At 36.8% G+C, this 18,675-nt stretch overlaps 1 protein-coding gene across 1 annotated transcript in view; it reads right to left on the bottom strand.

Moving 5' to 3' along the window:
* Positions 1-1,338: 1,338 nt before the first annotated feature.
* The window catches only part of LOC140146684 (synaptotagmin-17-like), a 128,883-nt gene continuing 111,546 nt past the window's right edge, over positions 1,339-18,675 (bottom strand). Inside the window, exons 4-5 of the mRNA XM_072168559.1 lie at positions 3,476-3,700; positions 1,339-2,856 (exon numbers count right to left, since the gene is read on the bottom strand). Coding sequence (XP_072024660.1) covers positions 2,726-2,856; positions 3,476-3,700 — 356 coding nt within the window. The 3' untranslated portion in view covers positions 1,339-2,725. The remainder of the gene's footprint in view (positions 2,857-3,475; positions 3,701-18,675) is intronic.

Genomic DNA, 18,675 nt, shown 5'->3' with positions numbered 1-18,675 from the left:
ATCTCTAAAACAGTTTTGATGGAGTTGGGCCCTTCTTCCACTCAGGTATTCAATTGGACCAATCAGCAACATTGTTATAATAATTTCATCACACAAGAAAATTAGGATGAATTATTTGCAAAACTCAATTCTGATTGGTGATTAAAATGAAGATATCATGTAACTGACCAATCAGATGCAATGTTAGATCGGCAGGTAGTGCTCAATGGGGTTAAACATGAAATACATTTTATATCTTACGGTAGAGGTATTATACTGCGGTAATGTATCTATGCACAGTCTAAACAGAGATACATTTGGCCAACATCATGACTTCTCTAAGACTCTTAATATTTCATTATATAATATTATGGTTATATTTTTATCCATCTTATAAAATATAATATTAATTATACTCTATGACATAACACACTTCAATTTTTTCTAACGAAACATATTTCTTTGTACCAGTGCAAAGATTCAAGTTAACACACGATCTGTGTGATGATCAAATAATATGGTCACTTCGTCGAAACTATAAAAGTGACCAGCAATATGTGAGCAGTCGTTTTCAACGACTATATCATATTCAAAATCATGCTATATCAACCGCGAAATTGTGACCTTATGGAATTGTTGACTGAAAATGTGATCGTGATTATGACGGATGGCATTTTCCAAAATGGTATCCTTCATCGTTTTTCTTATGTCATGTCGGCTTACATTGTCATAAAATTGAATATTCATACGTAGTGGTATATACTAAATTAGAAGATATTTTAACTTCAACACTACTTAAATTTGATCGCTTACCGGAAGCGCTCTCACAGTATTAACTGCTTCTCGTACCCAAGACCACCAGGGGGACGAGGTAAACACCTTTTGATGTCACAGTGTGACGTCATCCAAGGCTGTCAAGCCATAAATCATCAGAGCCATAACATTCGGCTGAAAACGTAGTTAGCACTGTGAAAGCGCTCCCGGTAAGCGATCAAATTTAAGTAGTGTTGAAGTTAAATTCTTCTAACTTATGTGTATTGATGTCATAAGGTTATACAGGGGTCAAACATTGAAAATGCTCTGATTAATGAAATAAGCATACCAAACTCTTTGTCTGGTTATGATGAATCCTAGAGGATATAGTTTGCACTTGTACTATCTACTAGTGTTAGAGATATTAGCCAAATTGTGTCAAAGGTCAACGAACTATTGTAAGAAGTTAACAGTCAATAAACTCTTACAAACTCTTAATTGTTTCAATCATTGTGATAATGCAAATCGACTGCTAAGTGCTAGAAGTGGGTCAGTGCAATAGCTACCATGTGTAGCTGCCTTGTGTAGATGAGTACAATTTGTGTGTAAATTGCCAAATGTTCACAGGGGAGCTATTGTGCTTACCCGCTTCTGGCACCGAGCAATCGAAATAGTTTGACCCATTTTTAAAGAAATAAAAGCGTTTTGTAATTTTCGCCTCTTGATGAGGATTACCGTCATTGTAAACTGGAAGCCGATCTTCCAAAACTTAAGTCTTAAGATCAGGGAGAGAAAAAACAGATTCGTAGAACATTGTCAAATGGATACCGAACCATGACATCCTTGTGAAAACTGGGTGACGGAAACCTGGAAGAACCGCCCTCACCTACATTGACGTCCCCAAGGAGGACACCAACCTGGAGGCAGCAGATTTCAAGACAGCGATGTAGGTCAGAAACCTGTTTCAGAGAAATATTTCGCCTTATGATAGTTCGTTGGCCTTTTGACGTCTTGGCTCATGATATCTCTGCAACTATACAAACAAGTCATAGATAGTACAAACTATAAAGTTTTAGAATCTTTATCAGACAAGGGATTTGGTATTCTTATTTTATTAGATTGAAGTATTTTCTATTTTGACCCCTGTATTACCTTCTTTTCCTGTTATTCTGAAGTTCTATTCGACTATTAGAATCTCCAGTTTCGCTCTGCTTCGACGCCAATGGTCCCCTTCTTGTTAAACTTTTAGTCTAGTAGATTACGCTAATATGTGGCCATGAATCTTGTGCATCGGACGTCTTCTGCAGTGGAAGACGCTGCTAAAATCTTAGCCGCTGCGGCAAACGCTGGCGGCGTCTGTCGCAACGTCAAAACGCCCGCAAGACGTTGGACTATAATAGTGACCTTTACGCATATAAGTTGTACATGAAATTAGATTGAAGATCATTCGCGGCAGTTCTTAAGTGTGATACCTACGTACGTGGTACAGAAATGTTGCATTTACATTAACCACGTTAACGATATCCATGCAGTTAGGGACGGTGATGGCAGCAACTTCATCGAACTTTGGTCAGATTTTAAGCCTGCTAAAATGGAGGTGAGTCTACCATGTCAGCAAACGTATGTAGGACAAATTAGAGATGCATGTGGAGTCTGGTTAATACTTTTGAAATAATATTATTGATGTTCAGTTTGTCAAATTCAACAGATACTAAGAAAGGTGGTGCCAATCATGTGGTGCTTCTGTGCGTTCTGATGATACTGTTGTATGTGTGTGTGTCTACAAACTTGTCACACTTTCTAATCCAGAAACAATACAAAGGTACAATTTCTAAATCTACAACACGTGCAACAAAGCACCATTTCTGCTGGCGCAGTATTACTCGTGTTAATATACTGGTAATTTTGGTTCCTTTGGCATTTGATTAGCAATAACACAAGGTGACTGGTACGAGAGACTAGTGTCGTCTGCGTGGGTGTTTTCGTTTTTTCGTCAAGAGATGAAATTCATGTTGAATGGCAGGACGCCCTCACATTCTTCTCTTGTTCGTAATGTGTGCCATTGTGCTACTGGTGATCGCTTGGAATCCATCATTCGCTGCCAATGTGTAGTCTCACCTTGACCTACGGGAAATTAAAAGTTTTTAAAAATAATGAAATCACGAAAGGTTTCCAATACTTTAAATATTCTGAAAGGATATAAAGCACGCGTTTACGCCTAAACGAGCTAAGCTAATCGTAGATCCATCCTTTGCGCTTATTTTAGTGATAAAATTGTCACCACAGCACCTTACCCAGGGGTAGGACCGGCCATCAAAGATGACTATAGAGGGGGCACACCATTGGTTTCTACTGTAAAATCAATGGTTTTCATTTTGTTCTTTTAAAATTGTTCCAAGAGCTACTGACATTTTACTTTTTAGCTAGGTTGAAATAGAAAAGAAGAGAAAATTCGCATTTTTGTAGAATTTTTAGTCGAAAATCAATTTTGCCTATACTTTTGTACATAACCGGAACTTCTCAAATGTGCATGGGCGCCCTCAGATTATGACGTCATAGCGACATTATGTGGGGACTGTTTGTATTTAATTTAGTATCACTGGATTGAGGAGACCCATAGCTATACATTTGTACCAAAACTGAAAATTAAGGGGGGGGGGTACAACAAAATATGACTCAGTAGTTCTAGGGATATATATGTACAGCCTGTCTAAAAAAATTGTACTCTTTCATTATAAATTACCTGATGAATGCTTTCCCATTATGATTTGACCAGTGAAGTCATCACGACTCTTACAGTTGTAGTCATATACAGTCACCAGAAGGCAAACATCCGCCAACACAGCCGGAGATACATTAAAGTTGAAGGTCTCGTTGAATACGGGGTCGAGAGTATTCCTCTTTGTGGAGCTCTTTCTCGATTTGACTACTTTTTGTCCTGACACCAGCTGAAGTTTCACAAAGGGATCTAATAATGGGAAGAAATATCGAACATATTATAATAAAGATCATCTTCAATGTGATCCCCCTTTCCCCATCATAGTACACTTTATAAGTGGATTATTTTGAACAATTATTAACCATTGTCATCTACCACTGCATGGTTTCGCTATGTCGATGGTACGTTTTTTGAAAATCGAATGTAACGTAGGTAGATGTTTTATACATAATATCAGTGAGTATAGAATCACGCACATCGGTGAATATGCTAGATATCTGGACAAACGTCTCAACATACACCATTTTAACCCAGATAAAGGTCCTAATCCTCGCCATGTTAGCCAAGGACTTTTCTGGAGGTGAAGTCACAAACCCTGAACTTGAATACTTTTATTACGTGAATAGCTGATTACGGCAAATCGTATCTGACTGTATAGATCTCCTACCTTTTTAAATATATTGTTTGAAGTTAATCTTGTTTTAAATCTATAATTCCTGCACATGTCTTTTCTGTTTCATGCTTGATTTACGTTAACCATTGAAGGAGAGGTAACCACGTCCAGCGGCCATATCTTTTCTGCATATTAACTATACTGGTGACTTCAGAACGGTGAGGAAATTATGGTTGCTCCCCCCTGAGGGGGTTCTTCCTGGCTGAAGGTATACCGGTACCTTCAGAGATTTTGGTATATCGATGGGAGGGTTTTCAGTGGAGACCAATGCGCCCAATTAGACGCATTTTGTCAAAAGTGCCCTTAAAGCGTTCAATTTGGGCAAATGTGGGTGCTTTTTCTTGAAAATTGGTATACTGATGAGTAGCAAAAACAGCAAAAAGTAGGTATAGAGAAAGTCAGCATCCGAAAGTCTGCGTGGCACACCCCGTACAAAATATTTCGAAGCTCCCCCCCCCCCCCGTTTACTTTGTAGGGGCGACCAAGGACATGCCGTGTTCTTTGTATCTCAGTATGATTACTGCTGTATGATAACCAACAACTCTAATGAATGCAAGGTGTGCATATCATAGTGTTGGAAATACATTTGCCTAACTTACTGCGTATAGCTGAGTATTAATGTCTTGGTAAAAGTGATGTAGTTAGCACTTTAGACATATATAGCAAACAATATGATTATATTAAATCATATACCTCCCAGTCATATAACCGACTTCCATAAAAAATATTTGCAATATTTTAAGTACAGACACGTGACAACGCTGTTGAGCCATCTCGAGCGAGAGTTTTGTGTGTGTGCCATCGGCCTGGCCTATCACGGATTACTTACAAGAATTTGTTTTTCTTGCGGACGTTGATTGACTGAAGAGAGAAAACAGTTGAAATTTTATATCTTTTTGTGCAGTAATTATATACCCTTTATCCTACCATGTCCTAGTTTTTGTCTAGCCAGAAAACATGTTAACAATACACCATATGGACAGATGAAACACCTTGGGTTGTTGGACTTCGTTATTTTTACAGGATTATAATGCAGCCGCGTTTAATAAGTCTGGCAATTCCTGCTGGCTAGAGGTAATAAATCTGTGTGTCAACAGGTTTAAAGGTACTGTACACATGATGAAGAAAAAAAACCTATTGCATGTTATTTCAAAACTGCTTTTCGTTCAATAAAACGTTTAGTTATATATATTTATTTCTATTAATTAATTCTTGAGACATAGTCACCATACAATCAGGGCAGGGTGAACAGATAATATTATCGTCAAATTGTCATTTTTAGAATCGACATGGAAGTCTTTGTCATTGGGCTGTATTTGGGCTTCTGAATTTAAAAATACATGAGCAGAAAGCGCAATGTTGCATAAGTTGCATACGTTAATTGGTTACCAAAGGATGGGTTTGCGAAATCCAACTTTACTTAAAGGTAGGCAATATATGGTCGAATCCAACGAAAAGTGTACACGACATGTTCAGGGCCATAACTTAAAAGTGTTAATCAATTGGCATTCGTTTTTGTATTGTGTTTATTCGCATTGATCATACGCTTCGTGCCATATATAATAAGACCCCTTCTGTGAAAAACTTAGACACAGAGACCCCAAAACATGCTATTTTTACCCATTTTTTCAAAATATTTCTTATGGTATTTTTAAAAACATCTAAATCAGTTATGAAAAGAAGTCATTGGATTGAATCTAAATTGATTTCCTTAAAGGTTTGTATTCAAAGATTGCCTGTTCAATTTTTAACATATTTGTACATATTTTTTTGTGATAATTTTTTGAGTGGTATTTTTTACATTACCTACGAATACAATTTTTCATAGCACTAGATATATCTTTAAAAATGGAAATCACTAATAAATGTGCAATTGATACAAGCTTTGATATGTCCAATACTGAAATGCATTGCATTCGGACATCTTTATTATTGTGTTTAGCTGCCAGAAATTCTAAATGGCACAAAGGTAGGTTTGGTAAAATATATGCATTACCTCCGAATACATGTTAAAAGCTGTGTCATTTCCACAAACTGAGAGAATAGTAAACAATAGTTAACAAATAGGTGCCGCGCCATTCAATCTTTATTTCTACCAAGTTTCAATAGCCTGTGTTTAAATATTTCTGAGATGTCAACAATAAAAGCAAGTATTCGTAGGTAAATTTCGGTAGCCGAATGTTACCTACGAATACAACTTTAACGAAGGCCTGTATGTTTGCTATCAAATCGTATGTCAATGAAAGTTGCGAATTCACATACATGCCCACCATGCAAAACTGAATACGGCTTAATTGTTGAAAAATATGTACTGAAATAGACGACGGTCGGCTCATTTGAAAGAAAAATCAGATTTGAAGAAGATTAGAAGGGGACAAATACTTGGATTTGTCAGCTGTCATGTGTGTTTCATTTTAAACGTTTACCGACCTTCTGGTTTCTGAGTAATTTGTGTCCAAATTTGTTTATTCGAAGGTAACTTTTGACGTTTTCGCTAAGTTTACCTGCGAATACCATGGACAAAAACGACTTTTCTCATTGTCTCATGATCTAGACAACACAGTGGTGGACCCTAGTATAAAGCTAATTATAGTTGCCCTCAAACGAAAGGCCACAGGACGCAACTGACTCCAAGATGGACTTCACAAGTCTGCAATAACGGTTTTAAGCGATTTGTGTGCAATTAAGCAAATTAAAGTCACTTTAGTGCCTTTGTTTCTTACTTCAATCCTCTTTCAACCACTGTGAACTGACATTAAATATACATGGTAGGGTCTCAAGTATCAATAAACGCACATAAAGAAAATAATACATTCAAAGTGCTTTATAAAATGAAGATTTGATTGCGATATCCACCAAAAGTCTAATTCTTACCTACAAATACTGGAATGTTACTTACGAATACACCATAATACATGACATGTGTAATGAAGTGTCCCTACCAATGGAAATTAATTGTCAAAAACTTTAAGCGGTACCCCCGGACAATATTATTACCCATATACGGATTCATTCAACAATTATTTATTATGTAAATTTGCTGTTTAACTACTTGTATATCAAAATGAAGTGTTTAAAATCTTGCTAAAAGCATCAAAACAATTTTGGTCTAAGGTAAAAGCACTTATTCATTTGGACGTACCATCTGAAGAGATCTAAAAACTACCATTTTATTCATTCATTATCATAATAGCCAAATTTGAACCTCTAAACTCAATATAGAAATTGTTAAATCGCTCATGTTACCTACGAATACCCGGGTTTCTTCACCTATCATTTTATAAAGCATTAGGTGTATGCGTATAATTCCTAATATTCCTGAAAACAGATATCCCACTCGTTCTTATACAATATGTTAATTTATTCATAATCATTTGATAAATAAAATACAGAAACTGACCTAAACTTCATTTTCAAAAATAAACTAGCATAAATTGACTAAGATCATATTGATCGCGTTATAAAAATAAAAAGAAATATTTTCTGGTTGAGCTAGCATTTTACTGACACCCCGTGGTCTACATTACACGAAAAAAGTGTTAATGGGAATATTCCATTTGTTTTAGGTTGATTAGTATTGCGATAGTGAAAGCATCCTAGTGGTATTCGTAGGTAACATTGGGTTTTGATATCACATTTACTATCACACGTCCTGGATCTATTTTTCAAGATTAGTGATGGCACTTTTGGTTCCTATAAGGCCAACATGCCATCAATCAATGGGCAAAAGGAAAAAATTATGGAGACATTTTTTGGCCCGTGGACACTTTTGGTTGGATTCAACCATATAATGTTGACACGAATACATTAATGTATGCCAGCTTTTGTAGCGGGTATAATAATAATAATAATAATAATAATAATAATAATAATAATAATAATAATAATAATAATACTAATGATAACAATAATAACATAATGAAGCACTGGAATAAATTTAATACAATAGTTTAAATCAAAATTTATATTTGACTGTCCAAACCCTGGCTCCATATATGCCCATTAGGCATTCAACCTGTAATATTTTGTACCAGATCAAATTAGACAGATGCCTTCTGGTAATTGCCTAATTCAAATGTGAAGGGCAACATTTAAGATCTGCTTTACTTTTTCTTGGGACGCTTTATATGATGTCAGTCTCTGATGATGCATACACAGCTAGCGCTCTGGGCCAAACTAATTTCGAATACTAATCACAAATGTTAGTTTTCACACGGTGAAGAGAAGAATTAATCATGAGATTCACTGAGATTAGAACTAGATACATATCCCACTCTTTTGACAAACTATCCCCGTGGTCAAACTAAGATATAAGTCAATAAGTCAATATATATTCAGACACAATTTTGTTTCTAGCTTCACTCGCGGGTTACTTACAGTAGATATGTGGATCAGAATATGTTTATTTTCCATTAGACAATACAGCTGTGTTTAAAGTTACAGTAGTCGACACTGGTGAGTACGCAATGGTAATGAACCATATTTATTCCAAATCTTCAGAACTGCCAAGTCTCTAGAAGCAAGACACCTAACCAAATAATAAGTAACTAAAAACTGCACCAGAACATAAAATTTAAATTGTTATGTTTTAGCGAGTCTCTAAAGACGAGAAATCTACACAAATCTAAATAAGTAAGGCCAATGTCAATACCAATTTAAAAACCTAGAATGGAATCTTAACATTAAGATAAAAAACTAAAACGTAACAGCCAAATACTAAAAATAAGAGAACCAAGTTTTGAATGAGTAATTTTTTGGTTGTCACAAAAGAGAACGAGGCAAGACTATGTTTTTTTAAAAATTTTAAATTCCTTTTCTTACTTCTAACTGAATATCTGGGAGTAGGGGCCTACACAGCCCCTTAAAAGTATATATTGTAAACCACACTATAGGTGAATGAACGTAATCACGTGATCTCACATCAATATTGTGCCATTCAAGAGTGCTGATTGGTTATATCGGAATCACGTGACATCTATGCAACCCACAATAGAAATATCGATTATTTCTGCTGGTTATAATTAGAAATGAAGTACTAAGTCGCAAGTGAAAAAAGGTGAAAATCAAAACGGATATTTTGACAAAACTATAATATATACCCACACGATGTAGGTGGGGAAAATCTTTCTTTCTTTAGCGAACTATTAAAATAGTTTGAAACGCTAAAAAGTTAATTCCAAAAAAAGCTCACGGGCGAAGTTGAGGCCTATAAAAATCAAAAATCTTACACTAAAAGACACAATTTCATAGCTATTTTTAAAGGTATATCCAAGCGCCATGTTTTTATCCGACATTACTGAAAAAATGAAATTATTGCTTTTATTTGACCAAGAAAATAATTTCAAAGCAAAAAAAGGTGTATCTCTGAATTGTGATGATTTCAACAAGTATCGATCGACTTATAGCACGACTATGCATAACAATAGAGGATGGTGAATAGCGTACTGAGTGTAAACATCGGAAATTGGAATACGAGAGTATCGAACTCAGTCGAACAAAATTCATTCAGCGTGTTTATAGTGAATATACCGCATTTTAAGTATACCGTATACGATAATCCTTGTACTAGTATATGTACCGATACTCTGTTTATAGTGAGATATGATGAAAGTTTACAACACAATAGAGGCCCTGCATGCAATTATCGATTGGCTCCAAACAAAGGATTTGAGCCGGTGTCCTTCACCGTAGTTGTGGCGGAGTGCAGTCCATTCAATCAAATGTTGTCATCAACCTATTTGATCGTAGTGCATGATTATGTGTGTGAGACGAACTGTCACGGTAGATTGCAATCATGCTTTTGTTGAATGCATTTGAGTAGTCCGCCATATTTACGGGATGAAACGTCACATGCAAGGCCTCTATACAATATAACATCGATTTTTTAAGCGGCTTTAATCCACCCAATTGGACAGCCACAACACCAGCTTGGTGCGCCGGGGACCCAATAATGGCCGACCAAATCCTGACCATGGAACAATATCCTGGAAACGGCAATAGCTCATTTGCATGAGCCGCACTGTTATGTAAATAACGTATTATTATTCAAATTTGCTCCCTGGTCTTATAGTCGGCGCTATTCATAGCATGCAGGCGGAGCCTGTCCGAACTAAATGGAAGTGTGCAGGCATGTTAAATTGATGCGTAATATCACCTTTCTGTGTTATGTATAAGCTAGTATATTTCGTGCACCTTGGTTATATAAAACAGAATGTAATATTCAATGTATTGAAGTGTATGACATTTGACATATAGTAGCCTTGTTATTGTCTGAAATGCAGAGCTCTGGCGACTTAAGCTAGGCGATGTATGCAACGTGTCCGTCCCTGGCTGCATGTAGAATTCAATTCCAATAATATTGAATTATATCCGATAAATTTGAAGCAATCACAATTGGCCTGCATTTAAAAGAAATGTTAATTCCTAAAGATATATAATCGAGCATCACGATGTCATTCAATCATGTTAAAGCAGCTATAGATCTTCAAAAGTTCAAGGACATGGGTTACGTAATTTCCACAGCACGCGTTTGATGATAGACCTATGAATAAGGGATAAAGTACTCTTCATTTATGATCCGCTACTGAACAACGCCGCGCCATCACTGGCACATTAAGGATTAAACCTACAAACTTACATCCCTGTTAGTGTTAGCTCATGTTCATGAGAATGAGCCTTGGGTAGGCATATGCTTTATATTACACAATGAATCGGTGATTCTGATATTTAGACTCGGGTATTTAGGCCGAGATTTGTTTGTGGGTAGGCCCCTAGCCTATACTTGCTTCCTTTTAAAATTTTGTTTTTATTTCCCATGATCATGATCACACGCGTTTCTCCCGATCGGAATAGAATCAATCACAGATAGATTTGTCAACAGTCTGAACTGACCAGTAGATAGTTGGCGTACATGCATCAAGGTGTGCAATGACACAGTTAGTAGATCCTCTTTTTTTCTGGGGTCTGTACAAATGTAGCTGAAGGCGATACGACCTATCTGCTCACCTATGCCCTAAAGCAGACTGTGACCAATCAGATTTTTGGTCCATTGGTGCTGATATACATAACTAAAATGGCAATATGATGTAAATTTCTTTACATACTTGTAAAAACATTACTTCACGCCCATAGCCGCAAGCACCAATATGTCTGATTATTGCAGATTGATAATTTTTTTAATGAGAATAGGAAAGGAATACAAACACACATACAATACCCCCGTACAAGCTAATATATCGCCATGTTGAAAGGTCAGATGTCATGTCAAAGGTTTTATTGACTTGAAATACTACTTGTATTTCATACCTTGCATCTGACACGCGTTTTCATCGCATTATTGACAGCAAGTCCTTATTTCAACATTACTTTTGTAAAAAGTCATTCCCGACTCAAACTAGTAGACTTTCTGGAAAAAACAAATCACTGGTGCCTGATGGGAAATACTAGTGCGCCATCACCGGATTGCTCCCTGCTCTGCTAGCTGGCGCTCTTTCCAGCTTGCTACTCGCATTGAACAGGCAGAGTTCGCAAAACTAACGGCGTCGTTATTTGCCAACCCTAATTAAACATGATCAAGGGATCGAAATTAATTATTCATAACCGATCGATAACTGGCCTCATTTTCTAACGAGCAAACCAGCGGGGTTTGTCATAGGTTTGCGTTGGGAATAGAACAACCGTGAATTTAGTGTCACCCCCTTGTCCTGACCATGACTTGGCTCGTGGGATTCGTCTATAGTAGACAAGTATCCGGATAATGTCTGACCGGATAGATATTATATCGCAATATACCGCATAACTACTCCCACTATAAACACGCTGATAGACTATAAATGCATACAAGTCACTGTCGAAGTGATGTAATAATCGCATTAACTACCATAGCAATAGGTTCAAACAGTATATCGCGCTGCACTACAAGCAGATTGCACTCATCACCTGTGTATGTCTGCAATCATACAGCGTGTTTATTAGTGAATATACCGCATTTTGTATATATATGTACCGATACTCTTGCTGTTTATAGTGAGACACAGTTACCCCACAAATTATATACCGACTAACATTATCGTACATTTGCAATTACCCCGAGGTCACACGGGGAATGTGTAAATATTGTGGCACGAGCTATAAACAGCCAATTCAACAGTATGATCACGACGGCGAACATGTAGCTTCTGTTTCTTGGGGGTGAGAATCGTTTCGAATGTCCTGCGCGCATTCTACGCATCATGAAGAAGCTCCTACTTCCGGTAATACGGTACACAATTTATACTGGTGTGTTTACAGTGCACATGTACCGCCCATACATATACTGCTAGTGTTTATACTGGGCAAGTATCCGGATAATTTCTGACCGGATAGAAATTATACCGCAATGTACCGCACATCCGCTCTCACTATAAACACGCTGTCATTGCAGATGTACTGCGTGAACTAGTGCAGCGCGATATATTTAACTATATTTAACGGGTTAACTACCATAGCAATAGATGAATACAATTTTTGAATAGATCGCCCTGCACTACAGGCAGATTGCACTTATCAAAGATACTAATCTTACAGGTGCGACTGGTCAGCCTTTCTTTGACATCTATGGATCAATCAAGGGGGTGACACTAAATTCACGGTTGTTCTATTAGCAACGCAAAACCTATGAAACATTTCGCTGGTTTACTAGCTAGAAAATGAGGCCAGTTATCGAGATTAATTGAGATTGGCAAATAACAACGTTGTTAGTTTTGCGAACTTTGCCTGTTCAATGAGAGCATAGCGCGCCCCAATACATCTGGGCACAAACCAGGCGAAATCGACCCAGTTTATGAAATGGCGGACGGTATTTCCCATCAGGCACCAGTGATATGTTTTTTCAAAGAAAGTCTACTAATTTGATATGAAATGAATGACATTTTGCAATAGCAATGTCAAAATTAGGACTTGCTGTCAATAATATGATGGAAATACGTGACAGAGACAAGGTATGAAAGTAGTATTTGAAGTTACAATAACCTTTGACACCCTACAATAACCTTTGACACCCGACCTGACCTTCCATCATGGCGCCTTATTCGTCTTCTGTATTTCTATTTATGCTCTCAAGTAAAATAAAACACCAATCTGCACTAATTAGACAGAATGTTACTTGGCTCCCACCATGAATTATTGATTTTATACGGAGGTAAAGAATTGCACAGTTGACTACGACTGTGTGCAAGCCGTGCACCAATACTCCAAAATATTTACGGTAAATCTGAATAATGAGCATATTACCTACACAGAAAGGGGATTTATACACACTCACTCAGCAATTTGACATGCTTGGCGCATCGAGCCATTCTCTGTCTGCATAACATCACTACCGCCCTCTATAAGTCAGGGCGCAAATTTGAATAACAATACGCTATTTACATATCAATGCGCCTCATGCTAATTAAGGTTGCCGCTTCCAGGAGGTGTTCTATGGTTCAATGCATAGGTACCGCGTGAACAGCGATATAGAATAAAAACTAGATGACTAAATGACCAATCACAGGACGAGCTAGCTGGAGGAATGGCGACCATTATGCTAATTAGGAGATTGTTGTTTATGTCCGTGACGTCATTTTTTCCCAAAAATTTTTGTGCCGAAAAATGACGAACAATTTCAGTTTTCTTTCCATTACTGTTATATTGTGAAAACCCATATAGCTGTGGAGTTTGTACAATATGTTAGGAAAATATTCAAACCGATGAACCTATGTTGACACTGGCTAAATAAGCTGTATTTTCAGTCGTAAGGGTGACAGTCACTGTTGCAATTTCGTCATTTTATTTTTCACAGACGAAATGAGAAGATTTGACCTTTGAGGTCATTTAGTAAACCTGTTTACCAGTCGTTTTGATTTTCGTAACAACAGTTCGCCCTTTGAAAAGTGAACTTCGACGTACGTGGTGCGAAACTTTCTTGCCACCACTTGCCAAGTTTTCTTACGGTGCTTCCCGAGTCTTTTTATCGTGTGGTTGATCAGTGCATGAGCGGTAATGACACACGGCACCAGGGGATTCGCTTAACTGCCTTGCGCGTGAACGATGTAGTGCTGGGCGATCTATTCAAAATTGTATTCATCTATTGCTATGGTAGTTAATCCTCTACGACGAATTGCTATGCATGGTAGTTAATCCGATTATTACGTCACTTCGACAGCGAATACTATACTACACGCCCATGCGTGAAGCTGCAAGATGTTCACCTGATCGACATCATGGCATTGATACAAACATTGGACAATATTGGCTCTAGAATGAAATATTTTACCTCATTATTTTGTTAAAATTAAAAGAGGACATGATCTGATAGCGAAACTAACATACAATATTTAGGCAAAAAATAAGACTCTATTTTTAAAGTAAATTATTCATTTAACAAAGTTGATTACACGCCATGTACTGGAGAACATTATGCCTTCTTAAGGGTAGACTAGGTATTGTTGGTCGAAGCAACCAAAAAATCGATTTTTATTATCTAAATCAATATATTATTGAAAAAAAAACACTTTGATGCTTTGCTTTTCTTCAAATCAAAAACTTTGAAAACGTGCTTGATTTATTGTTGTTAATGAGTTATGTATGTCTTACAAAAGTGTTCGTTCATGATTTAAACTTTTGATCCAAACACAAAGAATTAATTCCTACCTCGGAATTTTCATCAGCGAGTGAGTTACAAAAGTGGTGTTTCAGACCTCATTACATCATAACTCAAGAATCACAGGACCTACAAAAGTGTATCCGTGATATTTGAATTCTTCTATACACTCGCTATAAAATGATCAATGCAATGTTTGCCAAAGCTCACTACCATTCACAAGATGCTGTGAACTGCCAAATCGCAACAGTTTAAAATAGTTGCTAACCTTAATTACGCAGTAGTTCACTTTAAGGTTATCAACTATTTTAAACTGTTGCGATTTGTTAGGTCACAGCATCTTTTTATTTGGTAGTGAGCTTTGGCAAATATTGCGTTGATCAATTCATAGCGAGTGTGAAGAAGAATTCAAATATCACAGATATAGTTTTGCAGGTCTTGTGGTTCTTGAGTTATGTGGCAAAGAGGACTGAAACAACAACACTTTGTAAAACGTACATAACTCATTAACAACAATAAATCAAGCAAGTTTTCATTGTATATGATTTGATTTTTTTGGCTGCTTCGACCATCAATACCTCGTCTACCCTTATAACCAACGCTCTGCAGGGTCTATTGTTCTATTGTTTCCTATTAGAACGCTGACATATTGGAAAATGTTGCCAATCAATATTCATGAGAGTGTACATTCGACGTCCAGTTTGCGAAATTGGGTGAGTTGTGTTTGGTAGGTGTGAAATACAGCTGACTGGGCGTTTTAATTACGTAACGAATAAAGGCATTGACATCGTCGAATGGCTGCCCAGTGCTGTTATGCGTTTAGTTATTATATAGGCCTAATAATTATTATTAAATGTATTCATCATTCCTTTCTTTTTCCTTCTCTGTACTTATTCTTTCCTAGACCTACACTGTCTTTATCACTCCCTCGCTCTCATTGTCCCCTCTCTCCTCTCCCTTTCTCTTTCCCATCATTTTTCTTATATTTCTTTTATCTACCCGTCTTTATTATATCTTTTTATTTCTGCCTTCCTCCAGCCCTCTCCCATTCTCCATATCCCCTCCTCCTTCTTCCTCCCTCCTCCCCTCCCAAGACTTCTTACAGAGGTGAATCTGCCCCTCCCCAACCCCTCCCCTCTTTGGGCACGCCACTATTTCTATACCAATCTCCTTCTTAAAATAAAATAAAATTAAATTGCATTAAATTAAAATGGAAATTTCTTAAAAACAACCTTTATAGGCCTATACTTATATTTACATGTATACGTATAGCGATTACCATTATAGTGTAATAGATATATGGACTGGACATGGCAGCCTTCATACATTCTAATGTGTAATCGATCACCAAGAGCATTCAATTTATTTAAATGAAACGCCTATCGTCAGGTGGGTGGTAAAGATGATTGCATCGACAGCTAAAGCCTCCTTATAGTCTTCAGACCCACACAAGCACACATTTGTGATACATGAGTACAATGGTACCACTTTACACATGACTGCCCTTACACATGACTGTAGTGTGGTCACTTATTGATACCCGCCTGTTGTGTAGAGCGTTAATATGATGCCGGATCAGTGACCAATTTAATGGCGGAACCCCTTTCTTCGAAACAATGGTACCACTTTTATGAATAGCCTGTCGCAACTTCTAATCGGCATCAAAAGAACAAAAGATTATATAATCTATTGCGACTCTATTTCTATTAAAAGCTCTTTGCTTATAACCACTTTCCAATAGTATATGGACCATAGACCCTGATTGAACTCTGACCTTCAGACCCATGGGTTGCTGCTAATTAGAATAACGTAAGCGTTCAGTACATTAGTTTATTAACGATATTGTGAGATTCTTAAAAATTCATAGTAAAAAATCTAAATGGCCAAAAATGCATCCTTCCGAAAAGGTATAGAATTACTTGTGAGCTAAAAACACTAAGCTTCAGATTAGATAATAATGATTATTTCAGTGTAGAAGATTACTCAAAGACGTAATTCTAGCAGTTAAAAACAAGATAGTATTTCCCACTCGGGAAATGAAGACTTGTGACTCTACACGATCATGACAATGGATGGCTTCAGGGTTTTGATTTCTTCACAACATTGGCTAACAGGTTTGTTTATTTAATAAAAAATAGTTCGAAGTTTCAGTTGACACACGGGTAACGAACGCCATTCAAAATGTCAATTGAAAAGTGTACATGGAGCATTGACAATTTTGTATTTGTCTTGATAAAGAAGTTCAAGTTAGCTTTTTCTTAATTAAAAAGTATCGCTTTTAGCCAATTAATCAATTTCTAATTGACTTTTGTCCATAGATATTTTATCTCGACGCATTATAGTGAATTCGCAGCGTACTTTCAGCATGTTCGGAGAGAAAGAGACACCGATAGGCTGCGGCTATACAGCCTGTCTCAAAAAAAATTGTGCAAGTGAAAAGCGCCCTCTTTGGCAATTAGAAAATACCGTTGTGACATGATACTTACATCACCGTCAAGGGCACATTCTCAACTCTCAAATACCGTTTGTTCTGTTCAATTTGCTCTTTTTAATCTCGAGATATGTTTAGTTAACAACGAAATGGTAAAATCACAATTGTGCCACTTTTACTAGGGAATAGGGCTGTACATGTAAATGATAGCCGATGTTGATGCGTCTAATGAACTCCCCCTTCGGGGCTCGTGCATTAGACGCATCAGCACCAGCGTGCGTGCATTATTTTATCTAATTTCATTAATTTGTCAAATCTCATGAACTTGTCAAAGTTCATAACCTATAAGTGTGCAATATTTTTTTGTCTTTTAACATGTCTTGAATGACAAAGAGAACAGTATTTACCATGGTAAAATCATTGACATGCACATGTATTTGATTATACAGGCAGAATGTGAAATGTTTATTTATCGTTTAATTTGTCGTAAGTGGAAAAAGAGAATCATTATACCTTTATCATGATAAAACACTAAAAACAATTTTGTATTATTGTGTAATTGATGCATTCGTTTAATTTCACGAAGGGACTCTTGATAAACTTGATGCTATCATTGTTTTACATGTACAGCCCCCTTCCCTAGTTAAGTGGTACAATTGTGATTTTACCCTTTCGTTGTTAAGTAAGCATATCTCGAGATTAAAACAAGCAAATTGAACAGACTAAACGGCATTTGAGAGCTAAGACTATGCCCTTAACGTCGATGTAAGCATTATGTCACAACAGTATTGTCTAATTGCCATAGAGGGCGCTTTTCACTTGCACAATTTTTTTTGAGACAGGCTGTATATAAACCACTTGTGAGCTCAAGTATGAAATTTAGAAGAAAATAGTGTGTAGATTGTTAGGATTTACATACTTTTGAACAGATTGTATTAAAGTGATGACGCATGAAGTACATGCAAGTCAGGATATTTATATATAAATTACAGATACCCAGGGGTTGCTTGAATCAGTCTGCGAAATTAGCTGAAAAAAAACGACGGACTTTCCCTGAGTTGCCATGGAAACATGGCATTGAGTGAATTCCCGTGTTATTTAAGGATCATTGATTTTTTTCCTTCGAGAAAACCAAATTAAAGACGTAGAGTTTAAGCATAATATAGCTTAGATGTTAGAGCTTAGAGCGCTCCAAACGCAAGCTCACAATGGCTGCATTTGTATATGACGTCATGTAATGGGTACGTGTTAAAAATGCGGAAAATGTTTAGTGATTTCCTTATAAAACGACGATTATATTTGTCAAACAGGCAATGTTATTTAGCATAATTATGAAAATACTAAAAGAACAGCAATTCGTTTAATATTGGTGACTACAAAGACAAATATGTTGTTGATGATTATAACGATTATGATGATGGTGTGGCGGAGATGAAAACGATAAGGACGACGATGATGATGATGATGATGATGATTCTATTCTTCCATAAATGTGTGGT

Source organism: Amphiura filiformis, chromosome 1 (genome assembly GCF_039555335.1).
Source record: "Amphiura filiformis chromosome 1, Afil_fr2py, whole genome shotgun sequence".
Classification (NCBI taxonomy): domain Eukaryota; kingdom Metazoa; phylum Echinodermata; class Ophiuroidea; order Amphilepidida; family Amphiuridae; genus Amphiura; species Amphiura filiformis.
Note: the sequence above shows the minus strand (reverse complement) of the source record. Positions and strands in the feature narration are given on the sequence as shown.